The sequence below is a fragment of the Myotis yumanensis genome, unplaced genomic scaffold (assembly GCF_028538775.1).
Source record: "Myotis yumanensis isolate MYYU_CA2020_CCGP unplaced genomic scaffold, mMyoYum1.0.hap1 SCAF_10, whole genome shotgun sequence".
NCBI classification, from domain to species: domain Eukaryota; kingdom Metazoa; phylum Chordata; class Mammalia; order Chiroptera; family Vespertilionidae; genus Myotis; species Myotis yumanensis.
Window position 1 is genome coordinate 19,238,626 of NW_027223761.1, and position 25,513 is coordinate 19,264,138.

The 25,513-nt window shown below is 48.7% G+C and overlaps 2 protein-coding genes across 3 annotated transcripts in view; one reads left to right on the plus strand and one right to left on the minus strand.

Annotated features, from left to right (window-relative positions):
* On the minus strand, nt 1–10,407 carry UBE2L6 (ubiquitin conjugating enzyme E2 L6). The gene is made up of 4 exons (XM_070428041.1): nt 10,274–10,407; nt 6,929–7,024; nt 2,972–3,158; nt 1–790 (listed from the first exon to the last, which is right to left on the minus strand). Exons 1-4 carry the CDS (start codon nt 10,298–10,300, stop codon nt 639–641), a joined length of 462 nt encoding a protein of 153 aa, XP_070284142.1. The 5' UTR covers nt 10,301–10,407; the 3' UTR covers nt 1–638.
* Nucleotides 10,161–25,513, plus strand: part of SERPING1 (serpin family G member 1) — a 21,010-nt gene continuing 5,657 nt past the window's right edge. Inside the window, exons 1-4 of one of the 2 annotated variants that reach the window (XM_070428035.1) lie at nt 10,161–10,180; nt 20,885–20,962; nt 22,835–23,282; nt 24,658–24,792. In XM_070428035.1, the coding sequence (XP_070284136.1) occupies nt 20,909–20,962; nt 22,835–23,282; nt 24,658–24,792 (637 nt within the window). In that variant the 5' untranslated portion in view covers nt 10,161–10,180; nt 20,885–20,908. Of the gene's footprint in view, nt 10,181–20,359; nt 20,429–20,884; nt 20,963–22,834; nt 23,283–24,657; nt 24,793–25,513 lie in introns of those variants that run through there. The other variant, XM_070428034.1, reaches the window with a different exon arrangement.

Consider the following 25,513-nt stretch of genomic DNA (forward strand, 5'->3'; position numbering starts at 1 on the left):
TCCACACGTCATCTGAGACTTTAATGGCTGGAAAAACACATGGTTTCCGTGACTCCCCCTTGACTGGAAGCTGAAGGGGGGCCGCTCCTCCCAGCCTGAAGCCTGGCCCCAACCTAATGGGATTGCAAGTGGTTTGGAAACAGTGTAGTCAGATTTCTGGGACAGAGATCAGATTCTTCACTTAGTGTTTCATCAGTGGAAAAGAAAAGGTTTAGCACTTAAATCTGCACAGCCTGGCTGATAATGTAATCAACAAATCACCCAATTGCAAGGGACTCCCTTCGATGTGCCCCGCCTCCCGCCCCCACTCCCCCAGATGCCTGCCTGGGTCCCTGAGGTTTTCTGGTGGCCTGCGGGGCTCATTTCCTGCCAGCTGGCCTGGAAGGTGATCTCTAAGATGGAGCCACTAGTAGCAGCTGGCCTGTGACTCTGCAAACCTAAACTGCCGGGCTCTGAGTGGGAAAGCACACCTGTGGCCAGGTGAACCTGGAACTGGGTCCACACATACCACACACACAACTAACGACTAACAACCTAAGAAAGGAAAAACACAGAAAAACCAAGGGGCTCCGGCCCCAGTCCATGTGGTATGTCCGCCATCACACGGACAGGACCCGGTGCAGAGGGCAGAACTGGAGCTAGGCGGGCCGGGGCTCTCCAAACTGGAGGGTGAACTCTTCGGCCCTCCTGTGGAACTGCTCCGAGTTCAGTGTTAGCAGGTCAGCAAGCTCCAGGCGCAGGGGCTCCCTCAGGTCCGGATTATTCACCAGCACGCTGAGGGCCTCCAAGACTGGGGAGAGAGGCCAGAGCAGGACATGAGGACAGAGAGAAAAATCCTGGGAAGGGTCCGATGGCTGCCCACTCCCATATCCCCCTGAAACTCCATGCTCATGCCCTGGGGAACCAAGAAGGTTCCACCTCTCAGGATCACTCCCTAACCAAACTGAATGCCCCTCCTGTTCCCAGCTGACGATGCTGAAAGCTCTGACTGGTTCTATCAGTGGTTTCCAAACTAAAGGGTGTCCCAAAATTCACGCAAGGAAGTAATTTTGATAGAAAACACAGGTTTATCATTAAAAATTGTAAATTTTTTATTGATTCATAAAGTATACAGTATAGGGTTATGTATGGAATAGCATATCAGGTAATTGGATTATCATGTCGCAATAGCGAGCACCATTAACTGTTATTGCTTGAGCAGCCACATTTTCAAAGAAGAATAGTCCGATGATGCCTCCAGCCCAAAATCCGCACCAAACAGTGACACGTTGTGGATGCATCTGTTTCTCAACAATCACTCGTGGATTTTCTGAACCCCAAATGCGACAATTTTGTCAATTAACCAAGCCATCAAGATGAAAATGAGCCTCATCGAAATTCAGCCACATTTATGCAAAAGAGTGCGTATGTGCCAGCAAAGCCGTGGAGGCCATTTACCCAATATGCTATTCCATACATAACCCTATACTGTATACTTTATGAATCAATAAAAAATTTACAATTTTAATTATAAACCTGTGTTTTCTATCAAAATTACTTCTTGGGTGAATTCTGGGACACCCTTTATGTTCCGTGATGAGATACGTGGGGTGTCTGGGTCCCACTCCCTTTTCAACAAGAACCACTTCGTTTTCCTCTGTTTGATATTAAGGTTCCAAATAAACTTTTATTTGGGAAAAAGGGTTCTGAGGCTAAAGACTGAGAACCATTACTGCCTGGTGGTTGATCTTGCACAGTTGCCTTTGGGAACCTGGTGAAGGCAGGGGCCCGTCTCCCCAGGCACGTGCACATGCGCACAAACATGGAGCTCTGAGATAAGAGTGCTTCACAGGTCCCTGAAGGTCATCTGAGGGCACTCCCCACCCGCCCCCACCCCAGGACCCTCCTTGCCGGGGTTAAGAACTGAGATAGTCCAGAGGCAGGATAGATCGCACATTGACTAGAGCCAACAGCCACATGTGCTTATCTCGTTTTAAATGAATAAGAATTGCCCTAACCGGTTTGGCTCAGTGGATAGAGCATCGGCCTGCGGACTCAAGGGTCCCAGGTTCAATTCCGGTCAGGGGCATGTGCCTTGGTTGCGGACATATCCCTGGTGGGGAGTGTGCAGGAGGCGGTTGATCGATGTTTCTCTCTCATTGATGTTTCTAACTCTCTATCCCTCTCCCTTACTCTCTGTAAAAAATCAATAAAATATATTTTAAAAATAAATAAATAAATGAATGAATGAATGAATGAATGAATAAGAATGAACTACAACTAGGAACTCAGTTCCTCAGCCGCACTGGCCACATTTCAAGCGCTCAATGGCCACACTGTGGCTAGTGACTGCGGAACTGGACAGTGCACACAACATTCCCATCACTGCAGAAAGACCTGCTGGATGGCGCCGAGCGTCAGCCAAGCCCGGCTGCGCATCCCAGCGCTGCCGCTGGCCAGCTGAATAGACTCAGTGCCAGACCTGAGGCAAGTGCTCCACCTCTCGGCGCCTCCGTGTGCTCATCTACTAAATGGGGCTAAGGACAGCACTATCTTGGGGAGCTGCTCAGGGGATGCAATGACATTATGCGTGAAGCTCTCTGCAGAGTGCCAAAAGTGCTTAACTAAGTGACTGGATTGTCATTACTGGGCCAACCCCCTCAACTGTCCTTTAGGGCACTGAGCCCTGGAAAGGAGTGGAGACTTCACCAAGGTCCACAGATAGAGAGCAGCGGCCTTCTTATCCCAAGCCTGTCCCTCTGTAACTCAGCGGCTTCTCTCTCCCATGACCCAGACACGTTGTTGTCGCACCTGCCCACGTGTAAGAACAGAGGCAGGAGCAGGTATCTCAGGACACATCCCTTCTATCCAACAACAGACTCCACGGGGACCCACAATTTTTATCTCTTCTCTTTGGGCTTTTCTAACTCAAAATCAGCCCCATAACCCTTCTCCCGCATGGGCCCCTCCCTGGAGGCAGAACCCAGCCCACCTTGGTAGGTCTTGGTATGAGGCTTCCAGTTCTCATTGCTGATGATGGGTAGGCACACCTGGCCATCAATGCCCACGTTGGGGTGGTAGATCTTGGTTGTGAACGTCACCGTGGGGGGTCTCAGTGGATATTCCTCGGGGAAGTTGATGCGCAGGTTGAAGGCCCGGAGGTTGTAGGGCGGCTTCTCCTGTGTAAGAGGAGGAGTGAAGCTCTGTTCCGAGGCAGGGCTGCTCTGAAAGGATCATTTTCCTCCTCGGGCCTTGGTCTGGTTTCCCCCTTCCCTGCCCCCACCCCAGGGTCCAAGGCAGCCTCTACTCCACTCCCAGAAAGAATCATGAATGGGGACAGACGGCACCTGCATTCATTTGTCAACCGAGCCCTGGGTTAGTGGAAGAGTGGAATCACAGAAGAACTCTGACCTGGGGGGAGGGGTCACAAGCCGGATCCTGGCTTTTGCTGGGTGATCCGGGTCAGCGCCTCCCATCTCTAGGCCTCAGTTTCCTCATTTGAAAAGTGGGTCAAGTTTGACTAACTGGGCTCTAAGAACCATCTCATCTTTTTTTTTTTTTGTACAGATAATTAACCGTTCCCCAGATTTATTGAGAAATAATTGGCACACACCATTATATAAGTTTGAGGTGTATAGCCTGAAGATTAGATTTACATATGTTGTGAAATAATTACCACAACAGTACCAGCTAACGCTTATCTTCTCATATAGATACAAGAGAAAGAAAAGAGAAAAGAAAAAACTGTTTCTCCTTGTGATGAGAACTGTTAGGATCTTCTCTCTTTTTTTAAAAATATATTTTTATTGATTTCAGAGAGAAAGGGAGAGGGAGAAAAAGATAGTGATGAGCCAAAGCTGGTTTGGCTCAGTGGATAGAGCATCGGCCTGCGGACTGAGGGGTCCCAGGTTCGATTCCGGTCAAGGGCATGTACCTGGGTTGTGGGCACCACCCCCGTGGGAGATGTGCAGGAGGCGGCTGATCGATGTTTCTCTCCCATCGATGTTTCTAACTATCTCTCTCTCTCCCTTCCTTTCTGTAAAAGATCAATAAAATATATTAAAAAAAAAAAAAAAAAAAGATAGTGATGAGAGAGAATCATTGACCTGCTGCCTCCTGCAAGCCCCACACTGGGGATCCAGCCTACAACCCAGGGAATGTGCCCTTGACCGGAATCGAACCCGGGACCCTTCAGTCCGCAGGCCCACGCTCTATCCACTGAGCCAACCCAGCTAGGACAGCATCTACTCTCTTAAAACAACCTTCCTATAGACCTACAGTAGTGTTAGCTATGATCACCACATTATATATTTCATCCCTAGCATGTATTTACCTTATAACTGGAAATTTGCATCTTTTGACCACTTTCCTTCATCTCCACCCTCTGCCTCTGATAACCACAGTCTGATCTCTACTTGTGGGAGTTTGGGGGTTTTCTATTTTTACTTATATTTTTTAGATTCCTCATTGACGTGAGATCATACAGTATCTTTCTCCATCTACTTTCAAGGTTCATCCATGTTGTCACAAATGGTCATCTCAGTTTTAAAGCCTTCCTGAGAATTACGGGAGAGAAGGACACATGTCCTTGTTTAGGAGCTGTTAGCAAATACAGGAGAACACCACGGTTGGAGGGGATGAAATGGAGAAAGTGAGGAAACCGTAAAACTCAGGGGACTGGAGATGTAAAATGGGCAGCCACTGTGGAAAGCTGTACAGTGGTTCCTCAAAAATCTAAACAGAACTACCATATGATCCAACAATTCCACTTCTGGGGGTGTACTCAAAAGAAGTGAAAGCAAGGACTCAAATAGGTACTTGTACACCCGCATCCACAACTGCGTTATTCATTGCGTGGAAACAACCCAACCCAAACGTCCATCTACGAACGAATGCTTAAGCAAAATGTGGCATGAACATACAATGGAATATCATTCAACCTTAAAAAGGAAAGGAATCCAGCCTGGCTGGGGTGGCTCAGTGATTGTCGACCCATGAACCAGGAGGCCACACGGTTCAATTCCCAATCAGGGCACATGCCTGGATTGTGGGATCGATGGGGGGGGGGGGGGGGGGGGCGCGTTCAAGAGACAGCCGATAAATGGTTCTCTCTCTCTCTCTCCCTTCCTCTCTGAAATCAATAAAAAATATATTTTAAGAAGGAAGGAAATTGACACACGCCACACCATGGATGAACTCTGAAGACATTATGCTCAGCGAAATATGCTACACAAAAAAGAACACACTTTGAATGATTCCACTTTTGTGGGAGATCTAGAATAGCCAAATTCATTGATATAAATTAGAAAGTTAGCAGGGACTGGAGGGAAGGAGGAATGGGGAGTTGGTGCCTCATGGGTACGGAGTTTGGGAAAGAGGAAAGAGCTCTGGAGGTGGATGGTGGTGCTGGTTGCACAAGAATGTGAATAGACTCAGTGCCACTGAACTGTAAACATGACAATGGCTGAGGTGGTAAATACTGTTATGTATATTTTACCGTGACTTAAAAGAAAGAAAGAATACAGTGGCTAGAGAGATCGAGGGATGGAAGCTGCTGGGACCCAGTAGGAAATCCTCCAGAGTCTGAGCAACCTGAAGGCTTGCCTGAGCACCTACTCTGTGCTGCCCTGTGCTAAGGCTTGGCACACATTACGCCGTGTGGCAGACAGTAGGGGTTGCATGGCCTTTGGAGCCACACTGCCTGGGTGTGAATATTGGCTCTGCTCCTCACTAGCTGTGTGACCTGAGGTAAGTAACTCAACCTCTCTGTGCTTCATATGGGAATAATAATACACTTCTTCATAGGGCTTCTGTGAGGATTAAATGAGTTAACTTATGCTAAGGACTTAGAACAGGGCCTGGCACATGGCAAGCACTACGTTTGTGTCAACTGTTGTAAGTATTATGAAAACTCATGACTATCAGCATCTCCAATTCCATATGAGGAAACTCAAGTTCCATGCACGTAAGTAACTTGCCCAGGCCCACAGGGGCAGGGCTGGGTGGGAACCCAGAGCTGTGGACTCTATTTCCACACATGAGCACTGCGCTACACCCCGAGACAGAAGGAACCCCAGAACTTCGGTGACCCCAGTCCAGGCTGGTGCCAGACCTTTCAGAACCTTTGCTACTGAGAAGACAGGATAAGGACAGAATGACATACACATTTAAGCACAGTCAGGGTTTTAAGAGAACTCCTCTGCCTTAGCAGAAGGCAAAACAGAAGCCACAGTGGTCTCGGATGTGTCTGAAATAAGAGATGAGGCAACTACTGGGCAGATAAAATGTGTCAGCATTTAGGTTCTTGAATAACAAGAAAGGACTGGGACCAGGAAGCAGAGACAAGGCGAAGGGTGTGGCCTCACAGAAGGCTGAATGACGTTTGCATCTTATCTGTGAGCTTTGAAATCCGAACAACACTACTCCATGTAATTAGGCACGAACACTGCTGGAGAATGGCCTCCTAAAGAAAGTGTTCTCTGCCCAACTGACTCATTTTTGTGTCCATTATCCCTGACCCCTTCAGGACACTGATGAAATGCGCTTTCTTTTACCGATGCCACTTGTGTAGATGCCAGCTCCACCGACCATCTTGATATAACAAATGTCTGGAGGACACTCTGAGGTTGGCATAATTTGGGGAACTGCTCTTTACCCTCGATCAACTGTGGGAAACAGGAAGTTTACATCTAGCCCCTGACAAAGGTCCAAGAATCTGTTCTTTTCTCAAGAATAAAACCTTACCATTTGCAACAGCTGGGATGAACTAAAGGGTATCTGCCTCAACCTCGGAAGCAATCAATCCAGAGAGAGACCCCTCTACCAATGGCAGAGGCAGTAAAAAAGGGACTCCAGGGCAGGGAAAATTCTTGCCCAGTCCTAACCATGCCCGCCCAGGCCCCTGGCCTAAGTCATCCCAACCCAGGACCAGGGTCCCAGGGACACTCACGGGCAGAAGGAGAGCGTGCCAAACCAGGACGTCCGCATCGTCGCTCGACAGGTTCCGCAGGTACTGGGGAAGGTCCTTCTGAAGATCCTCCAGCTCCTGAGGGGCGGGGGTGGGTGGGCAGTTGGCTTAGTCTCCCCTACTTCAGCCACCTCCCCCTGCCCCAGCACAAGCTGTCCCAAGTCCCAAACGGCGGCAGAGTCAGAGCTCCCATTTAGTGAGCACTTAGGATGTGCCAGGCCGGTGCTACGTGCTTTCAGTGACAGCCCACGTTAGCCTCACACAGCTCTGGAGGTGCCAGGGGACGGGAAAATGACGGTCGCTGCTTCCAGATGTTAGAACTTGGGAGTCAACTCTCTCAGGAGTCGTTTCTCCTAAAACCAAGGCACTTAACCTCCATCCTCTAGTCCAGTGGTTCTCAACCTTCCTAATGCCGCGACCCTTTAATACAGTTCCTCATGTTGTGGTGAGCCCCAACCATAAAATTATGTTCGTTGCTACTTCATAACTGTAATTTTGCTACTGTTATGAATCATAATGTAAATATCTGATATGCAGGATGTATTTTCATTGCTACAAATTGAACATAATTAAAGCACAGTGATTAATCACAAAAACAATATGTAATTATATATGTGTTTTCCGATGGTCTTAGGCGACCCCTGTGAAAGGGTCGTTCGACCCCCAGGGGTTGCGACCCACAGGTTGAGAACCGCTGCTCTAGTCCTTTTCCTAGAGAGTCACAAGACCCTAATACCCTCCCTCCGGCCCTGCGTAGCATCCACTCGTGTCCAGCGTGACAGTGTGTCCTTACATGCTCACAGCAGCAGAGACATCACCCTGTGCCTGGCAGACTCCTCCGTCCCAGGGTGAGGGAGGAAGGTGACTCAGACCATAGCAAAGCAGAAGTCTACACACCACGCAGAGAAACAAGGGACAGGAGTGACTCACCTTCCTAGAAACGTGGCCCAGTCACCTGGACATCGCTGAATTCTCCCAGCAGCCTCTGCTAACACCTGACTAAGACAGGGCCCAGTCCTCAAGAACTGCACTGGAGCAATGGAGGACCCAGGGGTGTGGTGATGTGGACAGTAACGGGGAAGGAGAGGAGGGGACAGCAGGAAGGCTTTGCAGAAGGTGACACTGAGCTGGATCATGGGGAATTAAAGGAGCCCACCCTGCAGAGAAGGGGAGAGGCACCAAGGCAGAGGGCCCAGTCAGAGCAAATGTGCACAGTGTGTCTCCTGCAAGGTTAACGGTTACCACGGTCAAGTGCAATGGGAAACACTAGGCTAAACAGATTTCTCTACGGCAGGACTTCCCAAGTCTTTGATATGCTAATGTGTGTCATGACCCTCCAAGATGTGAGCCCACAACATACAGTGCTTCTCAATCTTATTTGACCAAGGAGCCCCCTCCCTTTCGGGGTTCATCCTGTGGGACAACAGACCTTTGGTGGGGTGAACAATTAAAGGATTAAAAGACATTCAAGGGCAGGTCGGATCCTCAGGAATATAGAATGGGGGATGCTACTGGCATTTCGTGGGCAGAGGCCAGGGATGCTCATAAACATCCTACAAAATATTATCTAGCCCAAAATGTCAATGTGGCAAGGTTGAGAGACAGACCCTGGTGTAAACAAAAGCAGAGAGAAAGCTTCCCACAGCCCCTCCATGAGGAGGGGTCCTTTAGCACTGTGGACCAGCTGAACTTTATCTGCCCCCCAATGTATAAACACACCCATCCCCCACTTCCTAGGTGTCAGCCCATACTCCATCTCTGTTCATGCCAACAAACTACTTCTGTCCAAAGCATCTGACCCTCATTTATCATTTACCCCACACCAGAAGCATCTACTCCAAGTCCTAGTTCCAATATGATCTGTGACTCTTTGGAAACAATGAAGGCCAAGGCTGAACAGAGAAGCTGTGGGATAGCCATTTCCTAGAACACTCTTCTAGGTGAGTTCTGCCAAAGCTTTCCCCAAGCCCGAGAATGTGGAAACCCAAGCAAGGACGCACAGCTCTTTCCTGAGGCCTGTAAGGAAATTACCTGACTCAGAGGAACAGAAAATGAAAGCAGAGAGGCCCCTGAAGGAAGCTGCGGGTTGGAGCCCCATCCACCTGGACTCAAATCCCAGCCCCTTCACTCCCTACTGGATGACCCTGACAACCAAGTGATTCTGAGCCTCAATTTCCTCATCTGTAAAATGGGGGTTAAGTGACAATTAGACGAAATGACTAATGTGTAAACTGCTTGGCACCTAATGGTGCCAGTGGGATAAATACCAAATACAGCTCCTAGCTCTTTCCCACTTGGCTGGAAGACCCTCTGCCCAACCTTGAGATTTCAGTTCTGGGCTGTGTCTGCTCCAGGTGCCCCAATCTGGGACCGCCTTCCTCTCAAAGGCTGAGGGTAGCAGCCCCCTCGCCCCCTCCCCCCCGTGGCCCTCCTCAAGCCTGTCCCCCACTCTGCACATTCGAGGGGCACTTCTGAGAAGGTCAGAGTCCTGGGGGATGTCAGACCCACTTCACCAGGATTGCTCTGCCTTCCCCTTCTATCTCCTGGCTCCACCCAGTCCTGAAAACACACCCTGGGATTCCCCACCTCCCGGGGGAAATCCTCTGTTCCCCATCCTCCCTGACCTCATTTCAAATTGTGTCCCCGACTGGAAAGATTTTTGCTCATCTCTGCACAGGAACCAGCACATAGTAGGTATTCCACATTTGTAGAACGAATGAATGCACACTCTTACACTCCAGGACACCTTCCAGGTCCGCTTTGATAGCTTTTCCTCCTGAAAATACCCAGGGAACTTTGTTCCCAATGTCTACTCGGCACTCCTGACTTCTACTCAGCACCTCCGACATCTCGGGATTCTGGTGATGTAGGCACCAAATTAGGAGGCGGGTCCCGGGCTATTCCAAGACAAGGACCTTGCCCTGGTTATATCTCTGTTCAAGCCCACCTCACCCCACCCCCAACCCACCCCACCCCCACCCCCACCCGGCTCCTGGAACCCTTCAGCACCTGAGACGCAAACAACCGTTATCACAAGTTTCTGGCAGGTGAAAAGAAACTGAAACCAGTTTGCGGAGAGCCAGCTAATCCCCATCTTCGTTACGGCTCACGGAGCCGGCGGCACGAAATATCCTTCCGCTCCCAAACCTCCAGCGCCGACCCCTCTCGCAGGCCCTTCCTCCTCCGGGAGGGGCGGGGATACAGGTTCAGCAGCCCGGGAACCTGCGCGAACAGGTGCGCGCGGGGAAGCCCGGGGAGGGACGGCGGGCAGAGGGACTGGGGACGGCGAGGGGAGCCGTGAGAAAGGGGCCACCGACGTGCGCTTACCTTCGCCACCCGCTTGCACGCCGTCATCGCGGGACCGAGTGTGGGCTCCGGTGACTGCAGCAACAGTAACCCCGAGGCCCCCGCCCCGGGGACCCCGCCTCCGGAGGCCCCGCCCACGCTCCGCGCACCCGCGCACCCGCGCACCCGCGCACCCCGCGCAGGCCGGGGGACCGGGGGGAACCTGCTCCCCACCGACTCCGCTGATAACGGGAGGCCGCCGAGGGCAGGAGACTGCCGGCCCCGGCCCGGCCCGGGCGCGGTGGGCTGGATCCTTGGAACTCGCGCCCTTTGTCCGGAGAGCGGCGGGTCTGGGAGCGCGCGGCGTGACTAGACCCTGGCGTCCCACTGGGGGGCGCCGTGCACCAGGCGGCGAGCGCTCCGGGGCGCGGGGCTGGGGTCCGCCCATCCGGGTCCTGGTTCCACTCCGCTGCCGGACGCCGCGCCCGGGCTCCCCCAGCTCCCCGCCGCTCCAAACACATACTCGCCCCAAGTCTTTGCAAGGTGCTGGTTCTGCAAACGCAGCTCCCGACAGCTCTCTCGGCGGCCTCCACCCTCAAACCGCTGCCCCGAGCCCCCCTAGCGAATTTTTGGAGCCCCCTGGACACATTTCCCTTTTCTGGGCCCCTTACCCCATCTCTAAAAAGGGGTGGGGCACAGCATGCACTATATGCCCTCCAAAGGCCCTGCCCAGGCAGTTGAGACCCTTTGTGCGGTCTAGCCTTCGATGGCGCAATTGAGGGTCGGTTCTCCCTGGTGACGGCGTGGTGAAGAGCGCCGCAAGGGGCGCTGTTGGAGCCATTCGCTCTTGCTTTGGGGCCTTTATTAGATTTAATATTTAGTTAAGTGTCTGCTATGTGTCGATTAGGAAAACAGTGGGTGGGGGCGGCCCCAAGACGGACTTCAGGAACCTCCCTTATTTTACCACCGATCTAGTACAACCTGCGGGCCTACTGTGTGCCTACCCAAGGGGCCAGGAGCGTTAAGAGCAGAGACCCATTCCCAGCCTGGAGCTGACGCCACCCTAGAAGAGCAGTCTCTGGGCACGGAGCAGCATCTGGGGAAGAATGCCCTAGTACTAATGAGACTCCTTGGGAGGATTGAACCCACTTTCCTTGCCCCCACCGCTTTCAGTCCAGCTGAGGAGGAAATGAGCATGCTTTGAGCTCCTATTTTGAGTTCTGTGCCCACCACCTCACGGGGTTTTTATCTAAGTGTCTTGGAACCAAATTGCTTTTCTGGGCAGATAGATGTACGATGTGTTTGCAGAACGATTAATTGTTCAAGTCAGTAAACTTTAATTCGGCTTCCTCTACATGCCAGAAATGAATTGGACACTGGCCACAATCTAGGTAGAGATGAGGGAACCTGGGCGTTTCACCCTGCCTCTGGTCATTCGTCTCAGTTAACATGCATTTACTACTGAGTGTCGCAGGGCCCTGACCTTTAGGGAACAGCACGATGAGAAAGTGGGGTCCTTGCCCTTGAGGGAAAGAATGCGGCCCCTGCGTTTTTAATGCAAAGTGGTAAGCGGGAGGATATAGGGAGCCACCTGGTGCTGTGGGAGCCTGGAGTAGGGGTCACCTGATGCAGCCTCAGAGCGGGGCAAGGTTTCCTGGAAGACATAAAAACCCAAGTGCATTGCAACACATGGGGAGTTCGCTAGAGTAAGAACATGGGATTGAATGTGTTCCCAGAAGAGAGAACAGAGTAAGAAAAGGTGTGGTCACAGGGCCTGTGGAAACTGAAAGCAGTTCCATAATGTGGAGCAAAGTCTGTCCAACGTTCTGCGGCGCTCCTTCCTTTCTCATCCAGAAACCCCACATCCCCGAAGTGAATTGAATTTAGTCATGGATTTAACTCAGCCTCCCCATCCTGGGATGGACTCTAACCGCCCATACAGCTGGGAGGCCCACGTGCATGGCCTTGTCCTTACACAATGCAGACCTTTGTGTGTGTGTGTGTGTGTGTGTGTGTGTGCCAGAAAGAGCCCCAAGGAGAACCTGGATTCTAGTTCCACCCCGGCCCCCAGTGCAGCATGGCCTTGGGTGGGCTGTGGAACCTCCCACCTCCTTCCCAGGACGACAGTGAGGCTAAGCTCACAGAAGTGGAGGAACTTTGAAAATTATAACTCCCAGGTACAAATAATCAGGATTCAATCCCAGCTCGACTATTATCTGAAAAACCTTGGGCAAATTACTTAGCCTATCTGTGCCTCCATTTCCTTATCTGTAAAATGGGGCTCTTAACAATGGGTGTAAGGAGTAATGAATTGATATTTGGACAATAAGTGATTGTATAATCATCTATAATAATAAAAGGGTAATAATAATCTAGTAATAATAAAAGGGTAATAAACCGGATGTCCTTCTGGATGAAGTCGGAGGCCGGAGGGAAGCCCGGGTCCCAGCTGCCAGAAAGAAGCCGGTGCCGGCAGCCAAGAGAAGGAAGGCCTACTCTTGCATGAATTTTGTGCATCAGGCCTTTAGTAATATAATATTCACCTTCATATGCCTGCAGCATGTCTGGAAGATACAAGATCCTGTGATGGCCCCTGGGGAGGGTAACTAGGTGACTATGTATGGGAAGGGAAGGAAAATTTTTCACTATAAACCCCATTTCCTTTTAAATTATATTTTATTATATAAAGACATTCTATAACCTGATATGAAAAACAAAGCAACTATAATAAGTACTACAAAGGCAAAGGATATGAACATTTGATCAAAGAGAAAACATAACTACTAAAAAAAATACAAAGTATTTAACCTCATTAATAATCAAGAAAATGATTGGGATACCAGTGCTTGCTTATTTAATGCACAAGATTAATAGCAATTTCTACTTTTTCTATTTTTTTTTAATATATTTTTATTGATTTTTTACAGAGTGGAAGGGAGAGAGATAGTCAGAAACATCAATGCGAGAGAAACATCGATCAGCTGCCTCCCGCACATCTCCCACTGGGGATGTGCCCGAAACCCGGCACAAGCCCCTGACCGGAACCGAACCCGGGACCCCTCAGTCCGCAGGCCAACGCTCTATCCACTGAGCCAAACCGGCCTCGGCTTTTCTATTTTTCTAAATGTACTCAAATTTTTTATTTTTAGTAATAAAAATTTGAGTTATTTAAAAAAACAGAAAGTATGAACATTTCTGCCAATGCGGAAATCATAAAAAGCATAAAAATGAATCAACACTTGTATGAGCGGCAAAGCTCAGATCCCTAGAAGCCAATTCCTTTTGTCTTGGTTTCTGAGTTTTATTATGGGATTGTCCATAAACAGAAGGCTGTTCATGGTTTACACTTTGACAATCTCCCAAGCACAAAGATACACATATACATATCTATTTATGCATATTACTGTATGTAAATTTTTTCTTCAGGTAGACTATGATTCCAGGAAAGGACTCCTTCAGAATCAGTCCCTACAGAGGACTCCTATGATTCCATTTGCTGAGAAGGTCCCATTAAGTTCTCCCCAAATGGGTCTCAACCAGTAGGAATGCCCTTGATATTGAATTGGATGAAGATCTACTTCAGTGCTGCCTGCAAGACAGCAGTGTCCAAGGCTTTTTGTAGCTGGCTCCTTGGAGAATCTGAAGTGGGTCCTGCCCTTTAGACACAGCCAAAAGGACATTTTTCTGATTTAATGCAGATCAGAGTGTATCTCCTGCTTGCTCAGACCATAGCCTGGAGGTAGCTCACACAAAGCTCAGGCCGGAGCAGCACCAGGGCAACCACCCCAAATCAAATAATCATGTTAGAATGACTAAGTTAGGAGGCTGAACTTAAATCTGATAGCTTTGTTCAGCATATTTCTTTTTGTTTTGTTTTCGTAATATAAGTTTTACTGAACAAAAAGGTCAAACATAGCAGAGCCTAAATTTATGAAGCGAAAGCACTCTGAAACCTGAACTTTGCTAAATAATCTGTATGAAAGCAATTCTATGGAAAACAATATACAAGCAGGAAAAGTAATACAAGTTTCATCTGAACTAACAGTTTAATCAAATGACAAATTTGGTTGTCGATTTATTAAGATGTAGCCCTTCTCTATTTCAATTCAGGAGGACCCTATAGACTCTCTTCTCTGGTACTGAAATCCTCGTGGTGTCTATTTAGTAGGTACCTTCATTCCAGGCTGCATTCTGACTTTCAGGGGCCCTGGTCACTTTTACCTTGGGTGGCCCCTTCTTCGATTAAAAATTACATTTTACTGCCCAGCTGATGTGGCTCAGTGATTGAACGTTGACCTATGAACCAGGAGGTCACAGTTCGATTCTCAGTCAGGGCACATGCCCGGGTTGAAGACTTGATTCCCAGTGCGGGGCGTGCAGGAGGCAGACAATCAATGATTCTCTCTCATCATTGATGTTTCTCTCTCTCCTTCTCTGAAATCAATACAAATATATTTTTTAAAGTTGCATGTTATTATTGCATTAGTACAAATAAGAATATAATCCAGATCTGATTCATTATTACATTTATTGTTTCTTCTGTTAATTTTTTAAAAATTAAAGTAATTTCATAAACCCCTAAAAGTATCCTGGGCTCAAGGCCCTGTGTCTGGTCGGCCCTGATTCATTCTATTAACAGTGAGGGCTACTGATTTTCCACTTACAGAGATGTCAGGTTTCCTTTTTATATAAGTGTATTCAAGTAAACAAAACAAGTCCATTAAACAATATTGTAGTAGTCAGCTCGAGCCACCACAGCAAAATGCCATCGACTGGGTGATTTAAATAATAGAAAGTTACCTTCTTACCGTTGTAGAGGCTGGAACTCTGAGATCAGGATGCCAGCATAGTGTTCTGGAGCGGTCCCTCGTCCTGGCTTGCAGACGCCGTTGGCCTCTTCACTTCGTGTCCTCGAACGAATAGTGTATCTGTGGGTCTCGCTCTTCCTCTTCATATAAAGCCAAGTCCTATTGGATCAGGGTCCCACCCTTATGACCTCAGTTAAACTTAATTACCTCCTAAAAGCTCTCTCTCCAGATACAAGCTGCAGATTAGGGCTTCAACATATGAATTTTGGGGGACACAATTCAGTCCAATACAAATATGAAAGAACATATAGTATAGGGGTGTGTGAGATAAAGCAAATATGAAAGCCATTCATTTTACAGATGACTGAGGTCTAGGAATAGAAAGCCTCAAGGAGCCAGGATTGGAATTCCTACTCATTCTGGGTTCTTCAGGACACCTGGGCTCCTCCAGCACACTCCCAGGAAGGGGATGAGCCATCCCTGCCCCATGGCCTTTGACCTGCCCAGAGAGTCAGGACTTGGCCCACAGCCTGCTCTTGCCAAGCCCTGCGTCCTGGGGCGTCAGCTTCCTAGTGGAGCTAAACAGAACTGCATTTTGTTTTCATCAGAACGCTACCAAAGAAAAATACAAATAGACAGTACGCATGAAGAAGTGCTCAACCTCATGAGTAATCAACGAAATAAAAATTAAGGCCATAATGAGACATTAATAGATTGGCTAAAAGTTTACATGACAACCCCAGGTGTTGGGAGAATTTGATGGAATAGTAACTTTTTGTTTTAAACGCCTCTTATTCGTCCCATTGCTGAGGGAGGGATTCCTGCCCTATAGTTAGGGGGATGGCTAAACCCATGGCTCCTAACACTGGATGGGTAAGATAATAGCTGGTGATTGCTCACATATGCTCCCATCCTGAAGGGGGAGGACATCACATGCCACACCGGGCCACACGGAGTTGCACTCAGGAACAGAGCAAGCAACCAGGGGCTCTGGGGCTCGGCGTTTCTAGTACAAAGAGGATGCGGTGCCCGCTGGTTCCCATGGGAGGATGTAGTATGTGGTTGACTTGTTTGAATAATTCCGAAACCCACCACTCAGAGTAAGTAGGAACTCTGCCTGGTCTCCTTGATAAGGAGAGTTATTTGGCTACAGGATCTGATCTGAGGAAGCAGAGTGGGGAGGGGACTTGAAGTTGAGCCATTCACGTCTCTCCTCTTTTTACCAGCTGTCAAAGCAGCACATAATAGTGAGCCTTCAGTTTAGGTCTGTATTAGGGTTATCGAGAAAAACAGAACCACAGGGTGTGTGTGTGTGTGTGTGTGTGTGTACATCCATATATACATGTACATGTATAAATCAGTGGGCATTGAGTAAAGCAGATTGCCCTTTATAATGTGGATGGACCTCACCCCAATTAGTTGAAGACCTTACTAGAATAAATGCTTACCTTTGTCTTTCTCAATAGATAGATAACAGATAGATAAAGATAGATATAGATATAGATATAGGTATAGATATAGAATCTCAAAACAAAATTCAAAACAAGAACTTACCATCTGAAGAGGACTAAATTCACAGCTGAGTAAATAGTCCAAACCTGGGTTTTCTATCCAAAGAGGTGTCAGCAGAGAGTTGGAGGCAAAGGTCAAAGACAGAAATGTGGCAGGGAAGCCAGGTAAGGTGCTGAGCGAGCAGTGTAAGAGCGGGCAGACAAGAGGGAGCCTTTTGGAACCAGTGTGCAGCTAGGGGCCTGGGGTCCACCCAAATGGGTCTCAGTGTGAGATCAAAGAAACAGGTTGTGATACCAACCACACAATGGACTACTATGCCGCTATTAGGAAGAATGAGATAGAACAATGCCCTGACACTTAATCAAGAAAAAGAATATGGAAGAGTAATAATTATGTGTCTGGGAAAAATGTATAAACGTGTATTTTTATACATAAAGAGGAGGTCTGGAAAAACACACTTACTGTGCCAAGCCAGCTCGGCCAAGGGTTCGGTGAGCCTGAGGGGGGGCGGCGCAGGATTTAGAAAAGACAGACATAGAGGATAAGCTGGGTCTAGGTGGATCTCCTGTGCCTGGCTAAGGCCACAGAGAGGGATCCAGACAGCAAGCTGAGCCTTTATTTTATAGCCAGAGGTAAACAAGGTAGTGGTCACCATAGTTACAGTGTTCTTGTGAGTTTCACTTGTTTTGGCAGCACTTGCTGCATCTCCCTCAGCCCATTAGCTACCCAGATAGGATCTAGGGAGCCCTAAGGTCCAGCCTAATTATAATAAGAGGGCTTTGCCCTCTAAGCTGGAACTTGTTTGTGGCTTTGCCAACAGGTCAGTCCAAGGCTTAACCCTATAGCCGCTCCCTACACTTACAAGTGTTACCAGCAGTTGTATCTGCAATATCTTTTCATTTTATAAATGTCTGGGTTGTCTGAAAATTTTTACAAAATATATACATGATATTGCAGTGACAACTTTGACAGAGTAATATAAAAATTCCTTAGAACGAAAGAAATGAGCCCATTAAAACACCTGTAAAGACTCATCCCTTGTTTATGTCTACCCAGAAAAGTTCTGTATTCCTTGGCCTTCCAGGATCTTCAAATACATTTTGAGTTTGAGGTTCTGGGTGTTTGTGTCTGAACAATTATTTGGATCTAATTCCTGTCTTTGTCTCTCATTCCCACCCATCTCCTACCAGAAGACTGAGGGAAGATTTTTAAAAAAGGGACTATTTTATCTTCATGAGAACACAACATGAGACTTATCCTCTGAACAGATTTTAATTGCACATTATTGTGGACCAAAGGTGCAATATTGTACAGCAGAGCTCTAGAATTTCTTCATCTTATTTAATTGAAATCGTACACCTGTAAGAAGTCAAAGAAAATTTTATTCCCCTTGAATGGTATTCTGAAAAGAGGATGGACCCCTAATGCCCAAGGCATTCTTTGTAATCAGTCAGCATCTTTCTGCATCTAGAGTGGTACTAGTTGAGTCCTTTCTGTGGGAGAACTGAGAAAATTATCTCTTGAATGATTCTCTGTGTTGTGAGAATCAGCTAACCCTGATCCTTCTGCCATATTTCCAAGTTTTTGTATAATTTTTCTTCAGAGGGGAAAGTATAGGTATATTGATTGTGAGAAAGTGTTCACCCATAGCAATGGGAACCTTTAATATCTGAGGACCTGCCTGGGAGAAAAACCTGATAAAATGTTCTGAGTTCAGAAAGAGCTTTAGTGAGAACTTGAACTTCATCCAATACCAGAAACCCACAGCGGGGAGAAGCCATGTACACATAAAACATGGGGGAAGACGTCCCTGTGGCCTCATCCCTCCTCACTCACCGGGAGAGAAGGTTCTCATGGCACAGACAACCTAGATCTGCCCCCAGGGCTGGGGGAAGGACCGAATTCACAGCCCTAAGCTGACTGACTGTCTGAACACCCACGCTAGGGAAGAATTCTCCAAACACCACAATTAAGTCAACCTCTGGCTATTCTGTTGGGGAAAAGTCAGGGAGAGCTTCCACTTCAGCTCCAGCTCTTCAGGCAGGAAAGTCTCCACAGAGCACACACAGCGCCAAACGTGCAGAGTACAGGGATGGCTTTGGCCAGAGAGCTGAGATGGCTGAAGGAAGTAGACCCCCAGGCTGGGAAACCTCTCCACCGGGCCTTGTCCACCCTGAGACTCTGGTCCACAGAGCATCAGACTCCTGCAGCTGGGCAGAGGGTGCTCAGTCCCCTGCCTGCTTCAGGCTAGCCTTGGTGTATGCCAGTGATGCATAGTGTCAAAAGACTCGGTCCATATTTTGGCCCTGTCACTTACTATGTTGGCTGAGTCAGTTAATTTCTGTCTCTCTCTCTCTCTCTCTCTCTCTCTCTCTCTCATTTAAGGTGGGGTTAATATTAGCACCCACTTCATAGGTGTCATGAGAATTAAGGAGAGGATGAGTGAGGTTGTTTTCCACCACCACCTTTTTGTTGGGCTGACCTACTTCCCAGAACTCACAAGCTCAATGTGCCTTCGAGGCCCTCAGTTGGAACCAGTGTGCAGTTAGGGGGTCAACCCAAATGTATCTCAGTGTGAGATCAAAGAAGTAGGTTGTGATCTCGGTTGGGTCCTGGGATAGAGAAGTGATATTGTGTGTGCAGCTGCTCCAACCATGTGTCATATGAACTCAAAAAGGGTCTGGAGGCTTTGGCTAGAAATAAATGATAAAGATTGATTCAAGGGCCTTTGAGTTTGCACACCGGCAACACAGGTAGACAAAAACCCAGAAGTGTTCCAAAGAACAAAGAGCAGTTAGGCGTTCTTATAGTAAAAAGAGCCTTCTTGAAAATAACCAATCCTGCACTCTTAGCCCTAGGATTGGTCCAGGATGGCTATCAGTCAGATGTCAGGCAGTCAGGATGATGGATGCCAGGTGGTCTAGTCTAGACACATGAGTCCTCTTGGGGGGCAATCAGAGGTTTGGTGTATATTCAGGCATTGACATAAGACTGGCAAATTCAAAAGTTTAAGTCCCCAGGTTAGTTACAATGAGAGTAGACTCATGCCTCAGCCTTCTCGATCTTAGTAATGCAGCAGGTTGACTAGAGTGACTCCATTTTATTTCCGGCACTGATGTGAAGGAACTTCCCCACCATGTAGGAGGTTCCCAAGTGGCCACAGGAAATGAAGTTGCCGCAAAGCAGGTGCAGAGTCTTCATAGGTCTTTTCCAAGCCCCTCCCCCGCCCCCCAACATGACATACAAATATTCTCTCCCGTTTCTGTCCCTGTCAGTCCCTTAGAGAAGCACTTCTGGTGCTAACAGCCAACGTTCCTGCCAGGCCCAGCCGTGAGACAGTCATAGAACATGCGAGCGGTATCAGGTCACCAGAGAGGGCCTTGTTTTTCAGAGGAGGCATGGTTGCCAGATTTAGCAAATAAGCTCAATGATTTAACGATCAAATGGTCACAAAGGGGCCAGTTTCCAAAGGGTTACTTGGAAGATCAGCTGAGATGAGCAACTCTGCTTGCCTGTGAACTGTGGAGCAATCTGTGTGTGCTGCTTCTATCGTGACCCAAGAAGGTGGAGGGGGTGAGCTTCCTTCTGCAAAAGCTCAGAGCTGCATCCAAGCTTACCCACTTCCACTCCCCATGGGCTTCAGGTTAAATCCCTGCTCCAGCCCCCAAAGCCCACCAAGGGACCCCTCCCACTGTGATTTACGGGAACTCACACCAGCGATCAATCATCCTTAATTTGTAACTGGGCTGTGACCTGGGCCAGCCAATAGCGAAGACCGACCCCCCCACACACATACACACCCCACCCTCCCTGACCCCGTGGGACTAGCCACTCAGTCTGCACTAAAGCTGCCCGGTGACCAGGAGTTGGGAAGCAGGTTTGGTTCCTGGGAGGGGGGGGGGTTGGGAGGGGGTCTTCTCATCTCCTTTTTCTCCTCCCCAAGTTCCTGCCCGTCCCCCTTTTATCTCTGCAGTCTCTACAGACCTGGTTCCCCTAGATTAGAGACTTCTGCTTCCCCCTCCTCCGCCCCTCTTGGGCAGCCCCCCTCTGGACCTCCTCTCCTCCCCCAGCCTCTGGCCTCATTGTTTGGCTAAAGCAGGACCCCCAGGATGGAACAGATGGACGGAGACCCGGGCCTGCGGGGAGGCTGGGGGCAGGGAGGGGGAGGCTGAGCCAGCCGGTGCCGGGAAAGGGAAGCGGTTTTGGGAAAAACAAAACAGAGGGAGGAGCCTGGAAGAAGGTGGCGGGGAAGGGCCCCCGGAATGGAATGGGGGCGGGCCCGGGGGTGGGCCCCACGCCTCGAAGCCGGCCCTGACGCTGGCTGGCTCCGCAGGTCCAGGCTGACATTGCCTCCCAGATGGCCTCCAAGTTGACCCCGCTGACCCTCCTGCTGCTGCTGCTGCTGGCTGGGGTGAGTGGCCCTTCGTGGGATGGGAGTGGAGGGGTGCCCAGCATTAACCCTTCAGGCCCCGGAGAATGAGGAGAGCTCCTCTTGGGATCATACAATGTGATCCTTGCAGCTCCATTCATAGAGAGACTGGAAAGAGCTGGAGACTCAGAGGGACACAGGTTCGAAACCTGACCCGCTAGGCACCAGCCTGGGGGCCCTGAGCAAGTCACTTCCCTGAGCCCTCCTGCTCTAATTTATAAAGTGGAGAATAAAGGAGGACCAAGCAGGGCAAGGAAATCGACAGCATTTTGCGATGTAAAAGCAAGGGTTGTGGACACTGAGCTGTGGGTTTGTAGCGGAGACACAGGTTCTCCGGAGGATGGGCCTGTGAAAGCGAGTGGTAGCAGACACACCTGGGTGGGTGTTAATCAGTGAGAGGTCCCCGTGGTCTGGGAGGTCAGGGGAAAGCAAGGTGGGTGCTTACTCCGGCCTGTGTGTTCCTGTGTGTGGAAGGTGGCACCCGCAGGGTCCTTAGAGATTCAGCAGGTGATGTAGTGATGCTCAGGGACCCGGAGTCAGACTGAGGGTTGCCTCCTAGTTTTTCCTCCAGCTTCTGCGAGACCCTGGGCCAGTTACTTAGTCTCAGCATCAGTTTCTTTTATCAGTGAAATGGGGATAATAAGTACATGGCTTCTCAACCCAGAACAAACAGCATTTGAGGCTGGATAATTCCTGGGTATGAGAGGCTGTCTTATGCATCGTAGGATGTTGTGCCCTAAGCCTGGCCTCCCCCACTAGATGCCAGTAGCATCTCCACCCCCCCCCCCCCCCATCCTCTTCTCTCCCGTATGACAACCAAAGGTGCCTCTAGACCAGCGGTTCTCAACCTGTGGGTCGTGACCCCTTTGGCGGTCGAACAACCTTTTCACAGGGGTCGCCTAAGACCATCCTGCATATCAGATATTTACATTATGATTCATAACAGTAGCAACATTACAGTTATGAAGTAGCAACGAAAATAATTTTATGGTTGGGTCATAACATGAGGAACTGTATTTAAAGGGCCAGAAGGTTGAGAACCACTGCTCTAGACATTGCCACAGGTCTTCTGGGTGGGGTCAGAGTGGTCTCTGATTGAGAGCCACTGGTCTATACTATTCTCACCCCCACCCCCTTCCTTTCTTCCTTCCTTCCTTTTGGGATGCCAGTTGTTTTCAATACCCACTAATGCAGTGGTTCTCAACCTTCTGGCCCTTTAAATACAGTTCCTCATGTTGTGACCCAACCATAAAATTATTTCCATTGCTACTGTAATGTTGCTACTGTTATGAATCATAACGTAAATATCTGATATGCAGGATGGTCTTAGGCAACCCCTGTGAAAGGGTCATTCGACCGCCAAAGGGGTCTCGACCCACAGGTTGAGAACCGCTGCACTAATGGGTTGTGATCCACAATTTAAAAAACCACTGTTCTAAAGCAAAGGCCACAAGCTCAAATGTCTATCCTGGGTAGGCAGGTGAGCCAAGACAGGCAGATATATATATTTATTTATTTCAAGAACACAGATAAGTGGCTGCTGACACTCAGCTCCAAAGTTTGGGAAACAGCTTCCTATGTGGCAGTAATTGGTCAGCGATGACAGCGTCCCCTGCCTGCTCTGCATCTTCTGCAGAGAAATCCCTGCCCACACCCCACCCATCGCTGCCTTGCCCCCTACTCTGGAGGAATCTGTGGCCACGGCTCTGGGCAGGTCCCTCACCCACCAGGCCTTTTCAGAAATTATCTTGGGTACAGAATATTGTCCACATCCCCACCTTCTCTTCCCACTTTCAGTGTTTGAGGGGACTGTGCCTCATAGAAAAATGAGACACAGTTTTTCTTGAACCACAGGATAGAGCCTCCTCAAATCCTAATGGTACCAGCCTCAGCCTCACGGATTCAAAGAACCAGATGGATGAAATCAACGAAAACATCCCAGAGAAAGAGATCCCTGAGATTCAATCCACTCAGCCCACCGTGGACTCCTCCACCATGCCAACAACCAACTCAACTATCCTAAGAGCCAATAGCACTTTGCACCCCACCTCCCAGCCCTGCTCCCAGTCAACCACTCAACCTATCGACCCAACTACCCTGCCCACTACTGGGCCGCCCTGCCCAGAGCCCGAAATTTACTGCCCCGACTTGGAGAATCCTTCAGCGGAGACCATGTTGGGGGAGGCTTTGATGGATTTCTCCGTGAAGCTCTACCACGCCTTCTCGTCAGTGAAGAAGGCCGAGACCAATATGATCTTCTCGCCTTTCAGCATCGCCAGCCTGCTCACGCAGGTCCTGCTTGGTAAGAACCTGACGGAGTTCCCTCTGGGTTATATGTCGGACTCTCCCATGAGGTCCCCAACACAGATACCTACAAAGCTATGCCTCAGTGAGGAAGCTATAAAAATGGGCTGCAATGGAGGGGGGAGGGGTGTAATGTTTTTATTCTTGAACGTTCATTTATTCTTTCATGTAACAATGATTTCATAGGCACTATTGTTTATAAAAACCCTATGGACTATACAAGAACATATAAAACGAGGTCCCAGACATTAATTATGGTTCAAGTTCAGACAATAAGAGAGATGAAACCATAAGAGATGGAAGTAGAGTAGAATCGTGATAATGGGGGGCAGTGCTACTGGCATCTAGTGGGTAGAGGTTTGGGGTGTTAGGATTCTGGGATTTCCTAACTCTGTGACCTTGGGCAGATCGCTGAACATCCCTGAGCCTGAGTCCTCGTGTGTAAAATGGAGAGAGTTGTATTTACCTCCTAAAATTAAGTAGATAGCCCAGTGCCTGGCTTGATGGGAGGTCAAAAAATGCTAATTCCTCTGCCTTCCTGAAGGATTACTCTCAAGTGCTACAGGTGAATTACCCCAGGAGTGACACAAATAATACTATAAGCAGTGAGGACAGAACTGTCACTCTAAGGGGGAAATTCCAGGAAGGCTTCTAGAGACAGAGTGAGCATATATAAGAACTTTTCCTCTGGAATCCCAGAATCCTAACACCCCTAACCTCTACCCAGTAGATGCCAGTAGCATCCCTCCAGTTATGACACCAGAGTATCTTCGGACACTGCCAAATGCCCCCTGGAAGGCACATTTCAGTTGATTGGTTTTGGTTCATTTCTTTTTTTCTTTGTTTAATTGATTTTAGAGAGAGAGGAAGGGAGAGAGAAGCATCGATGTGAGAGAAATACATTGATCGGTTGCCTCCCATGCACACCCAACCAGGAGTCAAACTCACGACCTTGGCATATCAGGATGACGCTCTAACCAACCGAGCTACCCAGCCAGGGCTGATGTCTCCTCTTAATAGTCATCTAGTATCCCTGCATATATGGTAAACCCTTATAAACCTAAACCAACTAAATGCTAGTTCATGTAGTACAGGCACCAGGCTTTGAATGATGAGTGGGATAAAAATTAGGTAGAAAATAGGGGAGAAGAGTATTTGCAGTCCTGGAGAAGCCTAACCATGATTATTCATAATTCCCTGACCCCTCTCTTTCTGATATATGTACTGTCTCCTGAAACCATGCTTCCAGCTCTGATGATATGTGATCCCCTTCTAGCAATGACCCCCATTCCAGCTGGTCCCTCTAAAGTGGTCCTGAGAGTGGCTCCCCCACACCTCCTGCAGTAGGCCTTCATCTCTGCCTTTTGTTGTAGGGGCCGGGAACAGCACCAAGGAAAACCTGGAGACCGTCCTCTCCTACCCTGAGAACTTTAGCTGTGTCCACCAGGCCCTGAAGGCCTTCACATCCAAGGGCTTCACTTCAGTCTCTCAGATCTTCCACAGCCCAGGTGAGTGCCGGGGAGGGGATGGCTGCTGAGGGGGACCCAGCACTGGGGTAAAGGACAGTGGGAATGTTAGAGCTAGAACATCCAGGATGGACTGCAGAGCAGGTGAGGGCTTCAGCAGACAGAGAGTCCCCATGATGAGATTTTGGGTAAGTCATTTGCATTCACCAACTCCGTTTAGAATAGGAGTTCATGAATAGATAGGACTAGAGAGCTATAGACATAAAATAGGCAAAAGATGTTTGTTAATCTGGGTCAGGGGAATCTTGGGCCCTCTAGTCTTTGCACTTTTTTATATTATATGAATTTGTTGTCATTTACATGTGTTAGATGAATAAGTAGGTAATAAGAGCAATAAACTTCCAACATGATCGAATGCATTTTTTCTTCAGGGTTTGGTCCACAGAGCCCTAGGGTTCTGCACAGCTCCTTCAGAAGTCACGGAGGGAGTGGGGATCAGGGAGGCAGAGTGAGGTGGGGGTGCCACTTCCTGTGAGAGGGACGTAGAGCCAACTGGACTCTAAGCTCTTGCCCAGCCTCAATCACAACCCTTTTATATTGTGGGCTTCAGACATGACATTATTTGAAAACACAGCTCTGCTGCTTGAGAAAGTTTGAAAATTATAGATGTAGTCTGACCCTCTCTTTACGTTTTTTTGTGTTTTTTTTTTTACAGAGAGAGGAGGGTAGAGGGAAAGAGAGAGAAAAACACTGATGTGAGAAA

What these genes read in the sequence shown, in the direction of transcription:
- UBE2L6 (XM_070428041.1), bottom strand. Translation starts at nt 10,300, where the DNA reads ATGACGGCGTGCAAGCGGGTGGCGAAG. An exon ending in CGTGCAAGCGGGTGGCGAAG is followed by an intron (nt 7,025 to 10,273) that starts GTAAGCGCACGT and finishes CCCGCCCCTCAG; the next exon opens with GAGCTGGAGGATCTTCAGAA. An exon ending in TCATACCAAGACCTACCAAG is followed by an intron (nt 791 to 2,971) that starts GTGGGCTGGGTT and finishes CTCTCTCCCCAG; the next exon opens with TCTTGGAGGCCCTCAGCGTG.